Below are 24,876 nucleotides of genomic sequence, written 5' to 3' on the forward strand. Positions count from 1 at the left end.
AATACCACATGTTCTCACTCATTGGTGGGAGCTAAATAATAAACAAATTAATTCACCCACATACACACAAAAAAAAAACCGGGGGGCAGGGGAGAAGATATAACAACTATACCTTTTTGAAGTTGTTACAACAAGCAAACGGAAAGGACAGTCGGGGGGGGGAGGGGAGAGAGGGAGGAGGGAGGGAGGTGTCGGTGATGGGCCATAATAATCATATACATTGTATATTGACAAAATAAAAATTTAATGAAAAAAATTAAAAAGAAAACACATGGAAAAATGGCAGATGTAAAGCCTTCCTTACTAGTAATTACATTATGTAAATGGATTAAAAACTTCAATCAGAAAAGAAGAGATTGATAGAATGGATTAAAAAATACAATCAAAGTATAGGATGTCAGGAACATATAGAATTTTGATTCAAAGACACCAATAGATTGAAAATAAAAGGGCAAAGTTATAATAACACAAATAATAACAAAGAGAGCTGGAGTGGCTATACTAACATCATAAAAAATAGACTGTACAACAAAAGTCATTACCAAATGCAAAAAAAGGAGGGAATATTTTGTAATGATAAGAGAGTCAATCCATCAGGAAGATATCACAATTCTAAACAGATATGCCACCAAGAAAAAACCACCAAAATCCATGAAACAAAAACTGATGGAATTAAAGGAAGAAATAGGTAAATGTAATAGTCGATGTCAACATTAAATAATGGATAGAACAACTAGAGAGTAAATCACCAAAAATATAGAAGATTAGAGCAATACTACAAACTCACTAGATCTAGATTTCTATAGAATAGTCCATCTCACAACAGCAAAATACCTATTCTTCTCCATGCATTTGGAAATTCTCCTGGATAGACTATGCATCAGGACAAGACAGTCTAAATAAATTGTAAGAGATTTAAATAATACAAATTATATTCTCTGAATACAATGAAATCAAATTAAAATTCAATAATAAAACAGCATAAAGGAAATGAATAAATATGTGGAAATGAAAGAACACATTCTTGAATATCCAAAGCATCAAAAAAAAATATCTCATGGGAAATTAGAAAACACTTTGAGATGAAAGAAAATTAAAACATAACATACAAGAACTTATGGGATGCATTGAAAGCAGTGCTTTGAGAGAAATATACAGCTTAAATTTTATTCATATACATCTTAAATTAGAAAAGAAGAAAGACTTCAAACCAACAACCTCACATGCCATCTGAAGATACTGAAAAAATAAAAAGGAAAAAATTAGGCAAACAGAAGAAAAGAAATAGTAATGATTATATCAGGAAACAATAAAACAAAGAATAGACAAAGATAGAGAAAATCAACAAAGTTGGTTCTTTGAAAAGGTCAACAAAATTGACAAATTTGAATTATTAATCAAAAATATTCCCACAATGAAAAGTCTGAGTACAGATGACTTCATCAGTGAATCCTACTACAATTTCAAATGATTAAATACAGTCCATCAGAGACTCTTCCAAAAATATGTTGTATACATGTATCAAAGCATCATGTTGCATCTCATAAATATATGTTAACTATATTGATTTAATCATCCCACATTGTAGACATATATCAAAATATCATGTCACGTAGTATCCCATAAGTACATATAATTTTAAAAAATCCTCAATAAAAAAATTATGAGTAGAGAAAACTTCTTTAAATGAGACCTGATACTAATACAACTCAGACATTTCAGAAAAGAAAAATTTGAGACCAGTATTCCTCATATAGACACAAAATATAGATACAAAATTTTTCAAGGAAACTGTGGACCAATCTGCCTTAGAAATATTGACACAAAAACCTTCAAAAATATTAGAAAACTGAATTCAAGGGCATATTAAAATTATTATACAACATTACCAACTGGGATTTATTCCTGGAATGCAAGGATGGTTCAATGTACAAAAAACAATTAATGTCATACATCAAAATAGCAGAATGAAGGGGAAAAACATACACATGATTATGTCAGTTGGTGCAGAAAAAGCATTTTACAAAATTCAATGTTCTTTAATGATTAGAAACACCCAACAAACTAGTAGTAGAAGGAAAGCATCTCAATATAATAAAGGCCATCTGAAAAAACACTCAGCTAAGTAATAGTCAATGATGAAAGATTGGAAGCTTTTCCTTTAATAATAGGAACAAGACAAGGAAGCTGACTTATTCAACACAGTACTGGAAATCCTAGTGAGTCAGTCCATTAGGCAAGAAAAAGAAAGAGAAAACATCTAAATTGGAAAGATGTAAAATTCTCTGTTTGCAAATTATGTGATACATAATCTTATATATATATATATATAGAAAAGCCTAAAAATTTCAAGAAACAGACAAAAACCGAAAACTGTTAGAACTAAAAAACAAATTCATAAAAGGTGTAAGATACAAAGTCAGCACTCAAAAAATCAGTTACATTTCTCAACATTATCAACAAAAAATTCCAAAGGAAATTTAGTAAACAATTCCATTTACAATAGCATCAAAAAGAAGACATATTTAGGAATAAAATTAACGAGGAAGTTCAAGCTGTTCTTGGAAAGATTTGTATTATCTTTTAATTCCAGTTTTCCATGAACTTTTTGAAATACCCTTCTATATGTTAGTCTTTTGTCAACAAACCCAATATACCTTTCATGGACTCCTCTGAATTTGCCTTTCTTTGGTTTCTATCTGCCTCAATCTGTCTTCAAACTCATAGTTTACAGGTATTCTATTCCAGTGTGATTAATCTGCTTAAGAACTCATCAATTGAGTTCTTAATTATACTTTTTAAATTTTTCCTTTTTATTATTATTCATTTATTTATTTTTACATTAACAGAGAAACTGTGTACAACATGTTTTGATGTATATATAGTAGAAAAACTAAACCTAGCTGCATTTCTAATTTTAATTCTAGAAACTTATATTACATATATTTAATTTCTAAAATTTCCATACGATATGTTTTGTAGTAATCATGTCTTTTAGGATAATCTTCAACTCTTCGTTTAATTTCTTCAGTATATTTATCAATGGTTTTAATGCTCATATCTTAAATCTCCAATATCCTCGTTTCCTGTGCTTTCTTTTGTTTTTTTGTATTGCTATCTTCTTTAATTTCTCTTTTTTCTTTTTAATTAATTAATTAATTAATTATTATTTTTATTTTTATTTTTTTTACATTCTAAGATGTTGCAGAGCAGTTGGGGAGAGAGCGGAAAGGGGAGGGGGATGGGGTGGGAGGCGAGGCAGGGGGCAGGTGGACATGGCCAAGGCGATAACGCCCATCTCACTCCACCAGGGAAGCCCCGGGGGTCCTCTCTGGGTTGGAGGTGGAGTGGGGGGACGGGCACAGGGCATGGCTGACGCTCTAGGTGCCCACCCCCCACCTCGACCTTCTGCAATTTCTGTTCTTTTAATATGTAGTTATTTTAAGCATCATGTAAAAATAATAATATGATGTAATCTACCTCGAGATCAAACCTCCCTCTGCTTCTAGCCGGCATTTAGAATGGAAACGATCACTTTAATCCAGTCAGGAATTAAGCTGACCCAAAACTGACCTTAGTCTTCATGGGGCCTCGTCCACCTCCAGGTCACACTTTTCCATCACAGAGTCCTTAGTCCCAAATAAAACGTGGGATGTTTATTAGGACTTGTTTTCCTCGCCAAAGGCTGAACTCCAGTGTCTGTCTTCCCAGCCCTGTGAGCCGGAGACGTTCTAATGTTCACTGTTTGAGCTGCTCAGGGGCAGGTGGTGTCTGTCCCGTCTGTTGTCTCAGCCTCTACTTTCAAAGTAGCAAATGCCTCAATGAACAAGAATGAAACGTTGGCCTCCCCTCTCTGAGCATCCCTCTCACTTCCCTGGTGGCCCTGAAACACGTTCAAATAAATTTTTAAATTATTTTATTCAGTTTGATAGTTGTTCTCATCAGGAGATTTTGTCTCAACCACACTAATCAACGACTGCAGAAGCTGAGGTCCTCCTGTGTTTTACTTTGCTTTGATGATTTCTATTTGAAAATTGTCTTAATTAGATATTACTACAGAAAGTATAGTTAACCACAAATTTCAATTTATGGAAGACTATCATCATTAAAAGAACCATTTAAAAAATTTCTCCCCTTCTTCCTACTTTGTCTTCACCATAGACTGTCACCTAAATTTTTATAACTTGCATTTTCTTACATTTGTGTGTTCCTTTTTAAATTCACATATATAGCATTGCTGTACAGTATACTTTTTGTAGGTTTTCCTTTCAATGCTGTTTGACCATCACTTTTTTAAGATTCTTGCAATGTTACCCATAAATTGCATGGGTTTTGAGGGGTTTTTTTTTGGGGGGGGGGTTGGGGGGGGTTGCGGTATGATATTTTCTACATTGTAACAAATGCATTTAATTTTTATTCTCTTTTAATTGGCAGCATTCTGATTATGAGTAAAGCTTAATACAACTCCAAATACTGGTTAGCTATTTGGATATCACACTCTGTGAATTATCTTTCTATGTAATGAACCTCTTTTTATTAAAATTCCTATTTTTTGTAACATTTTATATTCCACAGAAGTTCCTTTGCTGTTTTCAGACTTGATAGATATCTTCTCTGTTAAATTCGTGTACAATGTCCTCCACTTAAGAGAAATCCTAACTTTGGATGAAATCACATCATTTATTATTTTACTGAATTGCTATATTTTAGCTTCTGAGTTGCACCACTCTGTACAATTAGGTGGTATTCTGGCTCAGTTTTTTCCATATAAGCCATTTCGGTTTTTAAAAATCTTCCTCTTGTCTATTATTTTGTGGTCTCACGTTTGTGATAGCTGGATCAATTTCCTAGAAGTTTGTTTCTTGTCTGCGTATTCTGTTCTATTCATTCATTTTCCTGTTCTATTTGGTTATCTTAATTCATAGGGCAACTATAACAGAATACCATTGACTGGGTGGCTTATAAACCACGGAAATTTATTTCTCACAGTTCTAGAGGTGGAGGAAATCCAGGATCAAGGCGCAGCAGACTCCATGTCTGGCGAGGCCTGCTTTCTCACAGCAGCCGACTTTCCACTGTAATCTGATGAGGAATTTCTCTCGGGTCTCTTTTATAAGGGCACTAATTCCATTAACGGTGGCTTCACCTTCATAACCTAATCCCCTCCCAGAGGCCCTGCTTGACATTGGGGGTTAGGATTTCAACATATGAACTTGGAAGGGGACATGGTCATTCGGACCACAGTAAGGTCTACTTGCTAGTTGTGCTAATTAACCATTTCATTATGATTATTGGCCAATAAGAAAAGTCTTCCAACTGTGCCGACATTGTAGGACATCTGGTTAAATTCCTCAATATATTCTGCTGGGATTTTCATTTTGTTTGCTTTAAACTTTTAAACTAATTTGTTGAAAATTAAATTTTTCTATTCATAAATCTAATCTATTTCTTAAATACTTTAGAATACTTTTATACGTAATAACTTCGTATAGCATACATTATACGAAGTTATACGAGATACAAGAAGATGGAAAGATATTCCATGTTCTTGAGACATTTTAAAACTTTATCAAATGTCATTTTCCATTGAGTGAAATGTCATTTTCCATATTATTTACATGTCTTCACGTCACTAATTTGTTTGGATGCTATCTGGTTTCCATCCCTGGCATAAACTATGTGACTATCACTTTTCTGATATGCCGTGCTAGATCTAGTGACTGACAGGTGATTGAGGATATTCACACAGTTCTCTTAAACATGAAAGCCAGGGGCAATTTCTAATATGCAAAGATTTAAAAACCTCATGACAGATTCCTAAATTTACAGTGCCACTTTATTTAAATCCTTACAGAAACTTATTTTCTAATCTTGAACTATCCATGATTGATTGGTTTTCAGCTGGAACAGGTAGCAAGTCTAATTCTAATTTCTGTATAAAAACAAGTTGCAAAGTAATTATCAATCCCCAAAATAAATGAATAATAAGGATGACGGAAACAGCAGCCATTGCTCTTGATTCCTCTTATATGAGCATGAAGTAGTTACCTTTGTTGCCGTTTTCATTTTTATCAAAAAATAATTTCATTTATAGTTTGTGCTTTGATTTTCCTTTTTGTTTTCAACCCCAGTTCACATCACCTTTCAAGGATTTACAGTTTCTGGGTTCCTCTTTGGGATTTTCCTTATAGTTCCCAGGTGTGAACGTGTGCGTGTACACACGTGTGTGCCTGCGTGTGTGGTTTAAGTTGTATTCATATGACAACTTATATATATGATCCTTTTAATGTCTGTAGTCATATTTACTTATTCTATATTTACCAAAAAATTGTAGATAAGGAGTGGGCGAAGAGAGTGTAGCTTGTGGTCAGTCAGTCTTCTTATTTCATGAACTCAGAAGTCTCACAGACTTTAAAACTTTTTGCTTATAAGTCACATTATTTGAAAGAGTCACAGTTATATATCAATATCTATTTCTTTGTGGTTTCCAGAAAAACATACATAAGGGATATCAAGTTGTAATAAATACCTGAACCAAATGTATCCACACATTGTTGCTTCCCGCTCCTACATTCTTTGTCAACACAGAGCCACTGATCATTTCCACACGCATGCCCATTCTGAACAAAGAAGTCACTTTGACATTGTGCAGATGATCCATTGCAATATTCAGGGAGATCACAGTCATTGATGGCAGGCCTGCATTCAGTTCCTTTTGAAGAAAACTGATGGGTTGCGGTAAATGATATTGAATAAAGCAGAATATGAACATATAAGCATTATAAAGAATGACCAGTTTACTTATGTAGGCAATACAGAATTTTTTGAAAAGATCTTACAACACAATTTGAGCAGCATGGTCCTTCATCACAATTTGAGCCATCTGTGAATGTACACGTTGCACTGTTACAGCATGTATTGCCCTTGTCATTACACTCCTGAAAGGCAAATCAAATGCTCTGATGTATCTTTCAAATTTTATTTACATTGGATAGACAGTTTAATGATGACAACATATTATATAATATACAGACAGATGCTTAACTTACATGTTAGCAAACAGAAAAAAAAGCCACTTATTCATTCATTTACTGAACAGACATTTGTTGATCACCTACTATGTGCTAGACTGTGTGTTTTTTATATTCTGAGTGAGGAATTCTCTTCACCAGTAGACTCCTCTGAAGCCCTAGGGCCCACCAGAGCCGAGACAATGAAAGGAACTCTGGCTCTTATAGACGAAGAGACAACAGATAAGAAAGGAGAAGGCTGGAGAGACAATGCATTTACAGACACACACAAACACACACACACCACACACATATGCACACACACACACACACACAACACACACAACACAAACACACTCACGCACACACACACTCACACACACGCACACACACACACACAACACACACAACACAAACACACTCACGCACACACACACTCACACACACACACACTCACACATGCACACACACACACCACACACTCACACACATGCACACACACACACACACACACACACATTTCTAAATTCCCAGGGTTTTGATTTAATTTGGAAAAAAAACAGTAAGTTTCACAAAGGTAAACCTTGAGTTTTAATAATCTTAATATGAGTTATAACAAGACGCTCACTAGGACACACTGGATTTTTGGTATTCTTCGGTTATCATGCCCACCATATGTCATTACTACTGCAATCTGTATGGAATTCTAGAGGGGAAAGTTATATCACAGTGATTTAGACCTCAACTATATGACAAATATTTAATGGAGCTAAGATATATTCCTGTCAAATTTCAGTGGAAATTTTCAAGATGTTTCCTTCAAACTCAGCAAAGCAAAAACAAGTAGATGATGGTGAATAATTTCTTAAAACCACATCACACCTTTAGGTGACTAGAAACATACTTTGTGTGCTGGGGAGAGTACACATGAGTGACCTCAGCCATTGCAGTAGGAAAAACTGAGGTCCATTCATGTCTTTTTGATTTTCTCAGGTCTCCGCCACTCTCTATGTCGCATAATCTCTCTCTCCTTCATTATATTCTCTTTATCTCTATTCTTTCCACCTCCCTCCAACCCATGAGCTTTGTCTAAGATTTTTGTGGTTTGGAAAAATGCTTTGCTTGATTATGTATGTTCCAAGTCTTTTAAACTTAAATACTGACCTGGATTAAAATATTCAGAATGCACAAATGTGCCTCTATGTTTTCTTGTGTGATAGTGAAAGATTTCTATCGATCCTTCTAAAATGGCAGATCATCTTAGGTTAAAAAGAAATACTAGGGAAGAATACACTCAAGAGGAAGAGAGTAAACCCAGAGCAACTCAGTTATAGGATTCATGATCTTATTTATGGCATTATTTGCATGAGAAATTAGAATGGAGGTTATTAGGGGCTGTGAGGAGGGGGACATGGGAAGGTTAGGGCTAAGGGGTACAAAGTTTCAGTTATGCAAGATGAACATGTTCTGGAGATCTAATATATATGACAAAGTGACTACAGTTAATGATATTATGTTGTATAATTGAAATTTGCTAAAAGGGTAGATCTTAAGTGTTCCCACCAAAAAAAAGAAAAGAAAAGAAAATGCTAACCATGTGAGGTTATTGATATATTAATTTGCTTTATTGTATTGAATAAGGCACTGTAACACTGTACAAACTAATTAATACTTCTTGATGCAATTGCGGTGTACATTCTTTCAAATCAGTACCCACCTGTTCACTCCCACAGTCACAGCTTTCTCCTTGTTCCAATACTCCATTACCACAAGTTTCCTGTTTGTAATATGGATCTAAGTGTGGCTGATTTTGAAGACATTGAGACTTTGGATTTGAAATAAAATATGCAAAATCTTCCATGCTGCAGTTACTAAAGGTCTTCACACCACTGGAATGACTAAAAATACATGAAATTTCAGTTTTATGTAAGAATTTCCATAGACTGCCTACTGTTAGAATAAAACAGACCAAATGCTCAATTGTGTTAGTGTCCAGACTTCATTTGCTGTGCATGGAAAGCCAACTGTGCAAGAATTTCCAGTAAATATTAGGTATTTTAGTAGGAATAATAACTAAACAATACAATTTTATTTGCTTTCATATTACACTTATTCGTGACACTGTTCTCTTCTGTTTTAGTTTCTACCTTAGAAAGTGCTCCATCTGTATTTCATTTATTCCTTTTATTCCTAAATGTTTGAATAACCCTTTATTAACAAAAGAAACAGTCTTTTCCTTTCTTCATGTTATAGCTAATCTTATCTAGTTCTATATTTTTAAATAGCACCTATACCTGACAATTCATATATTTGTTCCATTTTTCCTTGATAGTAGAGCTTCTCATTTTTAATTGAATGTAAACTCATCACCTAAACTCCGGAGTTCAATTCTTTACTCGGTGTTTCTTCTTAAGCCTATCTCATAGGCACATTAAATTTAAATTTAAATTTCCTAAATGCTTGACTCCTCTTCTCCCAAACCTGCCCCTCAAAAAGGATAATGTAATGTTTTAGAATGCGGACTCTGTGGCTAATCACGCCACTACTTACTAGGTTGTATACGAAGATGTATGAATCTTCCCATGAACTTTCTGAAGTACCCTTGTAAAAGGTATTTAAATTATCTGTACTTCAGTTTTCTCTTTGTAATACGAAGATAAAACTGTTATTTATCTCACAGAGTTGTGAAAATATAATACATGCAAAGCACTAAAAACCACGACTACCCATAGTTTGCACCATTAGTGTATCCACACTCAATGAAGGGAAACTGCAATTGGCTAGTTGTCAGGACAAAGCTTTCGAGGTTATCTTCTATTTCTCACAGACCCCGTATCTGTCATAAAACTTTGACAAATCTATCTACCATGTCCATAATGTATATATTCTTCACAACAACCACCTTTTCACAGACTTTGTGATCTCTTCTTACAGATTAATGCAATTGTCTTCTAACTGATCATTACTTAAGTTCTTGCCCTTTATATTTTTTCCTCAAGACACATTTAAGTATGTACTTTAAAGAACTGACAGTCTTATGTTCCTTCCATGTTTAAACCTGCTTCTATTTTTCAGTCGCTAGGGTGAAGTCTACGTGATTCCCCCACTCATTCTTCCTCTCAGCGCCTCCTCATCCTCCTCAACTCATTCTGCTCAAGTGCGCGGCCTCTTTGCCGTCTCCTTCACCAAATATTTATTTCCTCTGCCTGAAAAGGGGTTTCTTCAATACATATGCAGTTTCCTCTCTTACTTATTTCAGATCTCTTCACAATTTACACAGATGGTATTTCTACGCATGCATTTAAAATGCCGTCCCTTACTAGTCTTTAGTTTCTTTAGTGCTATTTCTTTTTCTTCAAATTATTTATCAACAACTAGAGTGTTATTGATTTAATTATGTGTTGACATTCTTCTCCTACTAGTCTTTTAGCTTCAGGAGAAAAGAGGTTTTGTTCACTAGCTCAGAATGAAAACTCAATCATTATTTTAAAAAATAATTGAGCGAATGATTGAAACTATATATTGTAAATATTCGATTTTTTAGTTGTTATAATTTTTATTATTCTGAATAGTATTAACATAATTTTAAAAGATTATAATCACAAAGGTCTATAATTTGATGGTAGATTTGGCTAATATGAAGATATTGAGTTTGAGGTTACAAACTTGGTGGTCTCAAACCTAGTCATTTAGATTACTACAAGAAAATAATATTCACATGAGGACCACTGACAAATTAAGTATTTTTGAACAAACCACTAATATTGGTATTATTTTTTGCGGTCATACGCTGGGAAAATACCCTTCAGAGAACCAGGCAATACAAGACATGTTTACCGTGTGTGGACTGGTTTATAAAAGATACACTTTTTGGTTAAAAAAAAAAAAAAAAAAAAAAAATTGTCATTAGAAAGTAAAAGATCAATCATAATTATATCTAACTGGAGAATTTATTTACAGCTGGAATCTTCACGCAGATTTGCTGGATGTTCCCATTACCCATTGTTCCATTTATCCCTGATAGTAGAGCTTCTCATTTTTAATTGAATGCCTGACTTCCTTGTATAATGCCTAAATTTCCTAGTCTTTTTTAAAGTTGGGAGTAGACATATATACAGGTCTGATAATTAGCCTAAAATAGAGCCAGAGGTTCAAGTCCTAGCCGTGCTTTATCCTGTTGATGACTATAATTTTCTTCACTTTGTAGTTAAAGTTTCATCATGGGCTGTGAGGTGTTCCTGGGAATGGAAGCCACTGTGTAGAAATATAGTGTGAAATTATACTGTGAAATTCCACAACATTCATGGAATGCTAATTTCTCAAAATAAAAATAAACTTCTCTTTGATTTAAGCCATTGTTACTTTGGGCTTTCTGTAACTTGCAGACAAATTTAAGTACAAACTAAGTCCCAATAAACATACATCTCAGTCAGAATATTGCTTTAATAATGACATTTCAAACATTCATTTCCTCACCATAAAATTGCAAAGCATTGACAAAATGATGCATGTTTTCATTACAATGAGGTAAGTAATAATAGAATGAGCATCTTTTTCTCAATCCATAATCAAAACCTGTTTCTAATATTTTGCATTTTTATATAAGCAACATTCATTAGAAAAAAATAATAAAATCTATATTTAAATATAATTTCAACGAAATCATTAGAGGCATATTAACTAAAAACAGAAAAACAACACTTCAACACATACTGTCACATTATATTGTGAAGCATGTACACCATAAAGAATCAATTTAAAAAGTAGAAAGCAAAAGATTAAAAAATACTTTTATTAAATAACTGTCATAAAGTTCAAAAGATGGACATCTGAAAAGTATGTTTTTTAGAACACAGCAGATATTAAATCAGATAGCAAAAAGATATCTAGAAAATTCACAAATATTTAGAAATCAACTGACATATCTAAAATTGCTTACTTAGAAAAAGCAACCACAAAGAAAATTTCAAAATATTTCAACTAAATGAAGATGAAATACAAAATACTAAAGTTTGTGATGTGCTATTGAAGCTGTGATTACAGAGAAATGTGTAACTTTAAAGAGTTTACACAAAAAGAAGGAAAGTTTAAAATCAATTATTTGAATTTTCACACTAAAAATCTAGGAAAAAAAGAGGAACAAGTTTATCACAAACTAGATATAAAGAAAGAAAAACAAAGAAAGCAATAACAATCACAAGAATTCCTTGAGCTTTCTAAAGGAGAGAACAGAACTGGGGCCACCAGAGGCAGAAAAGGAGGAGGGGACGGGGTCACCGAGAAACTGGTAAAGGGTCACAGAAAATGATCATATCGTGTAATGATAAAAATAAAATAAAATAAATACCAAATTAATTAATTAAGAAAAACGAAGTGGAGAAGCAGAGAGATTTAATAAAATTAAAACATGGCTCTTTCAAAAAATTTATAAATTTGATAAAACCCTAGTGAGAGTGGTTAAGAAAAAGAGAGAAAACTCAAATTATCACTACTAGGGATAAAAGAGGGCATATCACTAAAGATCTCACCTACTTTTAAAGTAAAATAAACGAAGATTATAAAAAAACCTTAGGGCAAATTAATCAATTTGGATAAAATGATCAAATAATTAGAAAAATAAAAATAACCAAAATCTAAATAGCCCTATATCTTAAAAATTAAGTAAACACCTTCCAAACAGAGAACCCCATGTCCAGATGACTTCATTGGTGAATTCTATCAAACAGTTTGGAAAGAAATAATGCCAATATTTCAAAGTCTCTTGTAGAAAAGTATATGATGATGATGATGCAACCCTGATAATGAAATGACAAGAGAAGACCACTAAAGACCTGACGCCTCATTAATATAGAGGCAAACATATTTCGCAAATACTGGGGGAAAATCTAGCAACAAATAGCATAAATACGTAAAAGAGATAATGCATCATACCCAAATGCAGTAGATCTCAGAAAAGCAAGATTGTCTTAATAACTGAAATTCAATAAATTTTAATATATCAACAGAATAAAGTAGGAAAAGCCCATGATCGTTTCAATTTGTGATGAAATCCATTTATGATGAAAACTTGGGCAAACAAGCAATACAAGAAAATTTCCTCAATCTGATTAAAAACCTCCATGGAAAACCTTTAGGTAACATATTTAATGGTAAAAGATTAAAGGTCTTGCCCTTAAATCAGAGTAAAGCAGACAGCCACAATTCTCACTTGGAGCACCTAAACACCCTAATAAGGCAAGAAATAGAAATTTCAAAAATAGAAAGATTGAAAAGAAAGATGTAAAATTCTATTTATAATATATTGTAATCATGTGTAAATAAAATTCTAATAAAACGAAAAATTAAGTCTCAGAACTAATACATGAATTTAGTAAAACTGCAAAATACAAGCTCAATAAAAAATACTCAATACCGTTTCTATATACTTGTCACAAATGGAAATTTTGCAGTCATGCAAATAAGGTGCCATTACAAAAACAATGAGGACCAATCTATTCACACTCAATACTTTCTTCAAAAAAAATTGAGGAAACACTGCATTTTGAAGGATTCTGACCAGGATGAGAACAATTCATTAGGCATCCCAACAAAATAGCCTGCTTTCAAAATTGAACAGAGGATACCTTGTGAGTATTTAGAAAGATGTGGAGGGTCCAAAAAGCTACTTATATTTATATTTAAGATCTTCTAATCCTTCCTATCATTTCTTCACCGTTACAGCTGTTATAATCATTATAATCATCATCACAAGCAATGTATCATCATCACTATAAAAAAGTATATTACAGTCAAAGAAAATAAAAGTTTAATGAGCAGTGCTCAATATTATTAATATGAACTATACGCAGTTGTTTAAATTAACCAGAAAAAAATGTAAGGCACAAACTTGATTACAGAAACCTATTTGCGAGGTGATGCTAGGAAGCAGGAATAGGGGAGTCAGAATGAAGAGAGAGAAAAGGAAGAAACGTCAACCTAAGTGTGTGTCACCGAGATGGCAGTGGTGGCTTCTTGCTGTTTGAAGCACAGAGAAGTTTACAGAGTATTTAACAGAACTGTCCTTAGGTGGTCAGAAAGCTGGTGTTCCACTAAAGTGGCTGAAGGGTGCCCATCGAGGGAGCGCATCTGTTCACCGACAGGCTTGTTTTATGGGTTGCCAAGGAGAGGAGCAGGTTGGCATTCATGGACTAGGCTCTTGAGTGCTTTTTCTGAAGTCAATACTTTCTGGTGGGACTTGAAAATCACATGTAAACATCTGCATACTTTGTACCACTCTGAATAAATTCACATGCTTCTTCCCAACACTTCCTTTTCTCTAGTTGTCCTATTTTAGAGCATCTAGATCCTTGACCAAATATCTAAGTCATTTGCCACAGCATAGGAATCTACGTAGATCCCAATCTCTGGTTCTCTCGATTCAAGGTGGAAAGCCAAATGTACTGTTTGGAAATATGCTTACTGGGACACTTACCATCCCTGCCGTCTCTAGGTCAACTCTAATTGGACTTTAGTATAGCAGAGTGGGGTTTTTTAAATACTCCAACTAACATGACGAGACAAGACTGAAGATTCCATTCCTCCATCATTCAGTTTTAGGAAACACCTGTGAGGCTATTTGTAGGTGGTGTGGCAGTCTGGGACCCCTGTTCATGTTATTCACCTGTGCTTATCTCGACCTTCTCTAGCCTGTTCCCAGATATACCACACTGATCATCAGATGGATTGATACGCTCATTTGATCTTATAACTGTAGATCTGAAAATACCTAAATTATGATGAAAATATTCAACTTCAATAACATAGTCACTTAACTATTTCCTGGATACATGCTCAACTCTACAAGGGCCTAGGGTAGCCTACCAGGAGCTACAACAGAACTATAGGTGCACACTGCAAATCTCCTACTGATACTTGCCACAGACTCTGCATGTACCTAATCTACCAGGAATGCCTTGTTTCATTGTCTCTTAATCATCACAAGGACCAAAGAAAAAGGCATCTTGCACCATAGCCTGGACATACTGCAATGCCCTCTTTTCACATCATCTCCTGCCAAAGTTGCCCTTATTCTAAAGCCACTTCTAAGAAAACTATTTTAGTATGGGCCCTCCCACCTCTCAATCAGAGCCTGAGATAAGAACTTGAGGACAAATATGTTGGGGAAGTGATTGTGCAAGCAGCAGTGAAGGAGCAGAGAGTGAAACATTTGCTGCTATAGGCATTGGGACTTGATTCTGGCACCAGAAAATGTCTCCAAGAATTTTCTATCGCAAAGAGGCTGGTTCCAATCACTTACCGGACTGTTTTCCCAAATCTCCTACTTCTATAAAATTTCATAATATAGTAAAAGAATAATGATGAAAATAGCAAACAAGTTCACTAGGACTTCCAGGCATGATAAGGATATTGCAAAAGTCCTTCTCTCATGAACAGAAAAAGCTGAGTGGTAGCATCTCTTAAATCAACACATGCTCAGACCTCAGGCTGAGCCAGGGCAGAATGAAGGAGAGTCATGCAGACAAAGTTATACTAATGCTTGATTAGTGATTTCAAGTCTGTCTTTGGCATATCAAATCATGCATTAGATTATGAAATCATACAAGTAAACATGGTGATAAATGTAGAGTCAGATAACATATGAGGGAGCAAGTGTGGTATTGCAGTGTGAGAGGTACTGAGACAGACGTGCAGCACGGGCACTGGAACAGACCAGTGTATTTTGGTCTAGGGTGATTGGTCACAGATGGTGTTTGGCCATTATTATATATTTTAACAGCTTAAAGTTTCTTAAAATAAGTGCATCAAAATTATCTTAATATAAGACTTATATATGAAAAGTACAAAAGTCAGGCATCTTACATTGCTTCTGGGTTCATTATGCAGACAGCTCCAGAGCACTGGCATTTGTTAATGTCATCATAAGCTATCCCCATACTAAGGCTCAGTAATTGAGCTAAAATAACTGCAAGTGATTCCAGACTTATGGTTCTGGGGTGCTGGAAGAAAAAAAAAAGCACAAATGTACATGCACACATTTTGGAGGTATTTTATTTACTAGGAGAACAATGTAATTATTAACAATCATCACATGGTGAAATGGATTACAGGCATATAATATTGGATCCACAGAAGTGCCATCCATGTCTGCCCAACTGACGTGTTACAGGAATTATTATAAATATAAGAAAATTACAAAACATGAAACCTGAAATTATTCTAAAATGTAAATGGAAAACAGTCTTGAAGAATATGAGACTAGTAGGATTTATACTACTGTTTGTGATGATTTACTATAAAGCTATAGTCATTTAAGACAATGTGTTACTGGTGAAAGGACAAATAGACCAATAATTCCAGAAAGAGGACAAAAATATGATGACTCTATTTATATAACAAGGGCACTACTGTAACACTGTGGAGGAGAAATAACCTTTTCAGTAAGTGCTATGGAGCAATTGGCTATACAATGTGAACTAAATAATCCTGACCCCTAATTCCCACCAAACAAATTATTAAATCTATAATTGAAAGGCAAAAGAATCAAATTTGTATTAGAAGATATGAAAGTAAAGCTTCATGACCTTAGAGTGAGCAAAAGCTGCTTGAAGATGTTCCCTTTTATATGTTTTGTTGAGATCCTTCCTTCCTTCCTTCCTTCCTTCCTTCCTTCCTTCCTTCCTTCCTTCCTTCCTTTCATTTTTCAAAAAAATTTTATTATATATTATTAGCATATCCATTCTTACAAATTGTGATGTTTCCTTAGGCCCTTTACCCAACCTATCACTTCCCAAACCCCGTCTCTCCCTCCCCCCACCTCTAGGATCCTTGGATTTGTCATCTCCTTCTGAAAGTTCAGCGTATTGTGGTCTTTTCTTTCTTTCTTTCCTTCCTTCCTTCCTCCCTGCCCCCTTCCTTCCTTCCTAGCAGCCGGTTATGAGTGAGAACATGTGGTATTTCTCTTTCCTTGTCTGACTTATTTCACTTAACATAATTTGCTCCAGAATCATCCATGATGCTGCAAATGGCAGAATTTCATCCTTTTTTATGGCTGAGTAGTACTCCACTGTGTATATATGCCACCTGTTCCTTATCCAGGCATCATCCTTCTTTCTTTCACTCTTTCATGAATGAGGTCTAAATGTTATCAAATGTTTTTCTGCATTTATTATTTCTTTGAATATGGTAGATTATGATTCATTTTCAAACATAAAATTAATCTTGCATTCCTGGGATAATTCTTACTTATTCATCTGTTATCATTTTATACATTGCAGAATTTTCTTTGCTAACATACTCCTAAAGTTAGCATAAATCTCAAATTATAAAACAGTGTGGGAAATAGCCCCTTCTTTTACATTCTCTAATATAATTTATTATTAGCATCAAATAGTTTGAAACCATTTCTTAGGCAGGACATCTGGGCCTAGAGTTTTCTGTTTTTGAGGAAAGAGTTTTAATAACAGACTCAATTACTCCAATAGAGCAATGATTATTCATACATTTTTCTATTCATTTGATAAATTTTATTATCTATGAAATCATAAATTTTGGCCAAACTTATTGCCATGAATTAGCTGAAAATATACCTTGTTATGTGTTTAATATGTGTAGGATCTGTTGTAGTTATTTCCTTTTTCAATTAATATTTTGATAATTTTTGTTCTCTTTTTTGAGATATCAGTTTAGCTAAGTTGTTTTAAATTTTATTTATCTTTTCAAAGAATCAGTTTGAACTTTGATAATTTTCTCCATTATATATAAATTTTCTATTTCATTAGTAACCAGTATTTTTATTATTTCCTTTCTTTAGAATCTTTTACCTCAACTCATTGTCTATATGCTTTTTGGATATAGACTTCGATGATTGGTATTTAAACTATGTTTTTATTTTCACTTCAAGTTGTAAATGTACCTCTCAGTTTTATTTTTTTGGCATCCCATAAATTTAGATACACTGGTATCTTAATATCATTTAGCTCAAAATAAGTTCTATTTTTTTTCATTTTTTATTGATAAACCGATAGCTATTTTTAAGGGATCTTTCTGTTATTTAGTTCTGATTTTAATCCATTGTGGATTAAGTAAACGAATTCTCTGAAGAACAGACTCTGTAAGATTTCAATCATTTTATGTTTTTTGATACCACTTTATTTACCATCATATCATTATCATCATCATTATTACTTTTATTATTACTTTTGGTAAATTCTCTACATTACTGTTCTGCTGCTCTTTGGTATAAGGTCTTAAAAATTTTGACAAAATAGAAAATAGTATTGCTAAGTTAGGTTGCTGTGTTTTCTCACTCTCAAATATGTTCATGGATTTATCTTTTCCCTGATCCTCTCACATTTGCTTTATATATTTTTAAGCAATGTAATTAGATGCATGCCACGTAATGATTGTTATGTCTTCCCCTTTAATAATCCCTTTTAACATGGTTAAATAGGCCTCTTTATTTCTCATACCACATCTTGCACCTTAAGTCTACTGCTATAGACTAAGTTTTGTTTCCACTCCAAAATTCATGGGCTGAATCCCTGACTCCCGATGTGACTGTATCTGGAGATGGGATCTTTAGGAAGTAATTAAGGTTAAATGAGGTCATAAGGATGGGGCCCTCATCCAATTGAACTGCGGCCTTATAAGAAGAGGAAGATCTTTCTCTCTCCATCCCTCCCTCTCTGCCATGTGAGGACACAGTAAGAAGGCGGCTGTCTGCAAGCCAGGTAGTGAGCCCTCACCAGATCTAAGCAGGTGACTACTGCATTAGAAGGTGGGATTTGTGGGAATAGTTAGTTTTAGATGAGGTCATGAGGGCTCTGATTGCAATTAGTGCCCTCATAAGAGTCCTGAGAGAGCTTGCTTCTCTGTGCTTCCACCACAGAAGGACTTTGTGAGGAGACAGCCCTCTATGAACCAGGAAGGCCTCGCCAGACACTGAACCTCCTGGCACTTTGATCCTGGGTTCCCAGCCCCCAGAACATGAAAAATAAATTTCTCTTTTTTATAAGCCACTTGGCTGATGGTATTCTGTACGTCAGCTCAAACAGATGATACCTTCCATTTCCTTTCCTCCTCCAAAGTCTGCCACACCTGTTTTTACCCAGTTTTTCAAAACAAATCTTAGGCATAATCATAATCATTGATTTTTTTCCATTATGCATGCTATGTATCCAAAAAATTAGTAAGCCCTATATCTTTTATTTTCATAATATACCCTATTCAAATACTACATCTCACATATCCAAGAATAAAACACAAGTTTATATTATTTACCTGAAATTTTCTCCTACCTAGTCTTTGTGCTTTGATCCTTTCCTCTCTAATATTACTTTTTCCCAGCACAACTACATAAATATCTCTCTAGTTTGAAAACTTCCAGTGCCTTTTCATTGCTAAGAGAATAAAATTCAAATCTCTTTACCAAGATCTATAACGTTCTATATAATTAGACTCTTTCATACTTCTACTAACATTATTTTCACAGCCCACTTGACAAGAACATTCATTCCCATCTGAAAATCGTTGAACATGATTCTGATTTCCTAGACCTTGCCTGGCTCCTTTCTCACATCATACATGCCTCCTCGTCCTTGTTGCCTCCTCACAGTCTTTCTCTGACAGCACTAGCTACAATAGCCTACTCCAGATCCCATCAATTATTGCCACATTCTGTTGCTTTGCCTCCCATGGATTTGTCACCCCTTTTCCCCTGGGCGATGGAGCCGGCAAAGATTACTCAACGCCCATCTCTTCTGAGCAGTGAGAAGCCCCGAAAAGGGGTTAATCTCCCAGAACCCTCAAGAGTGAGGCATTCCTTCAATTTGGGAAATTAACCACGAATTGGGGTTCTCTTCCCACATTTATTCTCCAGGCCAGGAAGTTACAGGAACAGAACATAGGTGGGGTTTTTGCTAAGTATAGTTTAACAAGTTTAACAATAGAAGCTGGTAATATTCAGTAAGACAGCCAAGGTGACCTTCCATAATGCAATTTGCAACAAAAGCTTGATTTTAGCAAACACTCTCTTCTTACAGCAATTTCCCAGTATCTTTACATGTCAATCAGTAAACTGTCTGTCTTTGAGCCAGCAACCTTGCTGTTACAATTCTTTATCTTACAACGGAGACTATAGCCTGTGGAAAATTTCCTGTCCTTTGGAAGGTCAATATTTGAAACTGCAAGGCTTTGGAAAACCAGGCCCTGTGAAGGATATTTGCTTTATGCATACTCCACAACATTCTCCTTGTTAGCAAATATTATTAATGGACATAATATTGTGACATTATTTTAAGTTAAATGATGTTAATATATTTTCTAAGGTTTAATAATCCTACTTCCTTTGGATAAAGTCACTTTGGTCATGTTCTATTATCTTTAGAGACTGCTGGATTCAGTCTGTGAGTATTTTGATTTATGATTTTTACCTCTTCTCTTGATCATGATTGGATTAACCTCTAATTTCCCTTTGTGTAAAGTCCTCGATACAATACTATTATTATCATGGTCATTCTGGCTTCTTAGCCTGTGGAGTGTTTTACTCCTTTTCTGTTCTCTATAAATGTATGAGATTGAAACGATCAGTTTCCTCAAAATTGTGCAGCAATGCCCCTAAAAGCATTTTTCCCTTGTGAAATTTTTAAGTAACAAATACATTTTTTAGTAGTCTGGTATTATTTTGTATTTCTAGTTCTTCTTGTATAAGTTTTAGTAAATTATTGATTCTTGGTAACAATTTACTATTTGTCTAAGTTTTAAAATTTACTTAAGGTATAAATTGTTCTATTCTATTTTGTAAAAATTAGTTTTGCCAGAGATATGTTTTTTATTTTTCAAAAGATCTAATATCCTTTTTGACTATATCTTTTCTACCTATCATTTGTCTTTCAATGATTTCTGCTTTTATCTTTATCATTTGGCATTATTTCATATATCCTTCCTTCTGCATGTTTCAGTGTTATTTTGTTTTGATAGTTTCATATATTTTAGGTTAGATAATCAGCTCACCGCTTTTCTCTTTATTTTTTGCAATTGTATGACATTAGGTACTAAAATTTCCTAATTGTTCTGTCTTTATTCTTCTACTTTAAGTTTTAACATGAATTATTTTATCAATATTTTTTGATATTGTCAATTTCCAGTGATGATCTCTTCAATATCTGAAAAAAACATTCTTACTTAAAGTCTATTATGAATACCTGATATTAATTATATTTGGCATTTTTGTATAGTGTATGACAGGAATTGTTTTGGCAACTTGTCAAAAAATCACTTAATTAAATATGTCTGGGTGTATTATTAGGTTTCCTACTTTGTTGCACTGATCAGTTTATTTACACTGCAATATCTAAGTACTGAGGATTTATCTTCAACTTTTTCTCATTTTCCAGACTTGATTCATCTATATTCTCTTTTATGTTATATGTCATCAAAAATCATCTGTGCCAAGTGAGATAAGCCAGACATGGAAAGGCAAATACTTGATGATCTCACTTATTCATGGAATCTGGAAATGTAAAACTCATACAAGCAGAGTTCAGGGCTGTAGTTACCAGGGGCTGGGGGGTGTAGGAAATGTTGGTCAAGGGGTTCAAACCTTCAGCTATAAGATGAATATGCTCTGGTAACTGTGGTTGGTGATGGATGTGGTATGTTAATTAATTTGATTGCCCCTCCCACTATGGAAACCATTGCTTTCTGCTTATAAGCCACACACTTTCCAGTAAACTATGGTGTTTCCTTTTTCTTGGTAGCTAGCCTGCCTTCACAGAAAATACGTTCAGCTCTCGTTTTTGTTAATCAGTGGAGGTATTACTCCATGTGAGAGTCATGATTTTTTAATGTTACATGTGACTATTGGAGTAAGTCAGCCAAATTCCAGCTTTTGAGACTAGGTAAATCACTTGTCCATAAAATATAAGCCAAATTTTCCAAACTATGATTTATAAATTTTAATGATGAATTTTTGTCCCCACTTGATTGATTCATCTTCTTATATCTTCTCTTAGCTTCATTTAACTTGTTCACTGAAACAAGAGTATTATGAGTTGCCTCTCTGATACTCCAGGAGACAGTGTGCAAACACACACAAAGTAAAATAAAAAGCCAAGTTCTATTTGTGGGAATAACCATAATCACAAAATAGAGGTAAAACATACTGGTTTCGAATACACTAAGATTTTCTGCTAAGACAAATAATGTCAATTAGGGCATATGGCTGTGTTATACATCTATGCCCAATGAAGCATTTTAAGGCAATTGACAAATAGTTTCACATTTTTATTTTAATCTGGTTCATAATTATGTTAGCTGAGTCATTAAGAAAATGTATAAAATATGTGCTTTAAATTAAAATAAATTAATGATTAAATATTAATATTATGAAAAATTGATGAGCATTTTGTAATAGGACTGAAATGGATCACTACCTTAACAACCTCCTAAGATGGGTATGTTGAACTCATGAGAGGAAAATTGTAAAAATTTTATATGTAGTGAGTTCAATGAGGACTTCTTACAGTTTAAAATTTTTTATTTGCAACAAGGACAAAGAGCCCTAGAATAATGCAAATTTTAATATACACAGAAATAAGAAAATCTTTAATTGTATGTAAATTTAAGTAGCATGCTATCTATAAATTTTAGCCAAGCAAATTAAGCCATACCATACCAGAGCAACACCTCCTGCATAGTTTTTATCACACATCTTCCCTTGAAACGTTGCACCAACATAATTTGGTTTTTCTCTGTAGCTTAAATTTAAAAAGTGATTATAATCATATAACTTAGTAAAAGTATGCACAGTTAATACTAAATTTTTACAAGCTAAATTTGAGTTTTGTACATTTGTATTAAACCTATAAGTATTTCCACCTAACATTGGTGTAACATAGCAAAGGATGCAACTAAATGTTTCTACATCTTTTGAAAAAAATAGATTATAAAACAAATAATAGAAAGTATATTTTCATATAGATTTCTATAACATAATAAAGATTTATTTCATGTAATGTTTTTTAAACTAAAATAAATTCTCCAAAATGAAAATAATAAAAATAAATAAAATCACTTAAAATTGGAAAGATAAAGCAATGCAGCAGATCAATGCGCAGAGGCACCCTATGGACTAAAGACTCCCCTTCATCAGACAGAGCTAGTCTTCCATAGCCATGCAAAAGTATGGTGTATTTATGGGAAAAACCAGAAAAAAGATTAAAATTTTAAACAAAATATATATTTATAATTTCATTAAATATATATATATAGTGTGTGTGTATATATTTAAATATATATATATAATCCGGATATATAGATAGATAGATAAGAGAAAAATAACGAACTTTTTAAATAGAAGGTGAGGCTTACATGCAAAACACTTCAACACAATGTGGCTATATTATAATACAGGCATTAATATAACCCCTAATACATACAATATTGTTTTCATTTCTTCATTTTTTTTAAATTTTATGATTACAAATCATAATACAAAGACTAAATTACTATATTCATAGAATTCATATATGCTTCTTCAAACAGATATTGTTAATATTTTATGCACAGTTACAGACATTTAATGAAGTGGTATACTCTCTAAGGTAAGAAGACCTATGGTAACAAGATTGAAGAGATTAGCTTTAACTACAAACCAATAAACAAAGTTATTTATATCAATAATGTTATTATAAATACTGTGTTGTAAAAAATAATATTCACACAGTGTTACATGTCAGAAAAAAATGACAGAAGATTTTTTTCCCTAAAGGCCTGCCAACTGGCAGAAATTAGGCCAAACTGGATGTTTCCTTTGTATAAGCTTTAATAATGTCAGGATATGCTTACACAAGTAAAAATGCCATATCATGCGGACGTAACACAAGATAAGACCTTTTCCATACTAAAAACCTGTGTAATAACTCATTAGCATCTCCAGTGGTTAGAATTTTATTTTCATCTATCCAAAGCTCCAATGAAGATAGAATTATTGTAATATTAAATGAAGTAAAAATCTAAAATAAAACAAATACAAAAAATATGTTTAAAAATCATGGTTAAGATAGATTTATTAACATATCTATAAAAATGAACTTATGATAAATATTAAACAACTGAACTGTAATCTAGATTGGATCTTTTAAAGTACATTAATTAGTAATAAAAGCTCTTAAAAATACAAGTGATAGATTTATTAACATATCTATAAAAATGAACTTATGATAAATATTAAACAACTGAACTATAATCTAGATTGGATCTTTTAAAGTACATTAATTAGTAATAAAAGCTCTTAAAAATACAAGTAATACTTAATATTTTAAGATACATGCACTTAAGTGAGTTTCATTCCACATGCTTAAATTAATTTAATTATTTAAACAACCTAATTAGGTATTTACAATTATTATTATTATTATTATTATTATTATTATTATTATTTTACAGATAAGAAACTTGCAACTTAAAGTGAAATTTAATTTTCCCTAGATCACACAATATGTATTCAGGCAGTGTCATATCAGAAGGTACAGGAATTGTTTCAGCAACACATAAAGTGCAAAAGCAAACACTTACAGCATTTGTCAATCCAATCAACTGAAAAATTTTTTGAGTGACAACAGACGTATCAGCGCCCATATGATCATACTGTAAAATATAATTACCTTTTAGATCTAAATATGCATTGCTTAATACTTAATGTTTCTTATTCTTCTAAAATTCAAAATAGTGAAGAAATTATTTAAATTACCAACATACTAGTTTTTAAACAACAAATCCTATAATTCAAAATCAGTGTGAAAAATGGAAAATATAAAAAATAAAAGAGACTAGAAACAAGGTATAATTTCAGTATCGATAAGTCAGT

The 24,876-nt window shown here is 33.3% G+C and overlaps 1 protein-coding gene across 1 annotated transcript; it reads right to left on the reverse strand.

The window, feature by feature from the left end:
• Positions 1-6,529: 6,529 nt before the first annotated feature.
• Positions 6,530-24,765, reverse strand: LOC103607024 (disintegrin and metalloproteinase domain-containing protein 2-like; the record flags this gene model as incomplete). Its single annotated transcript, XM_008591573.1, has 8 exons — positions 24,760-24,765; positions 24,585-24,656; positions 23,856-24,022; positions 22,684-22,765; positions 15,870-16,006; positions 8,728-8,908; positions 6,840-6,938; positions 6,530-6,725 (listed from the first exon to the last, which is right to left on the reverse strand). Coding segments are annotated over exons 1-8 (940 nt in total), but the record flags the coding sequence as incomplete, so codon positions are not given.
• Positions 24,766-24,876: the final 111 nt, after the last annotated feature.

This window comes from Galeopterus variegatus, unplaced genomic scaffold, assembly GCF_000696425.1.
Source record: "Galeopterus variegatus unplaced genomic scaffold, G_variegatus-3.0.2 Scaffold7050, whole genome shotgun sequence".
Lineage (NCBI taxonomy): Eukaryota > Metazoa > Chordata > Mammalia > Dermoptera > Cynocephalidae > Galeopterus > Galeopterus variegatus.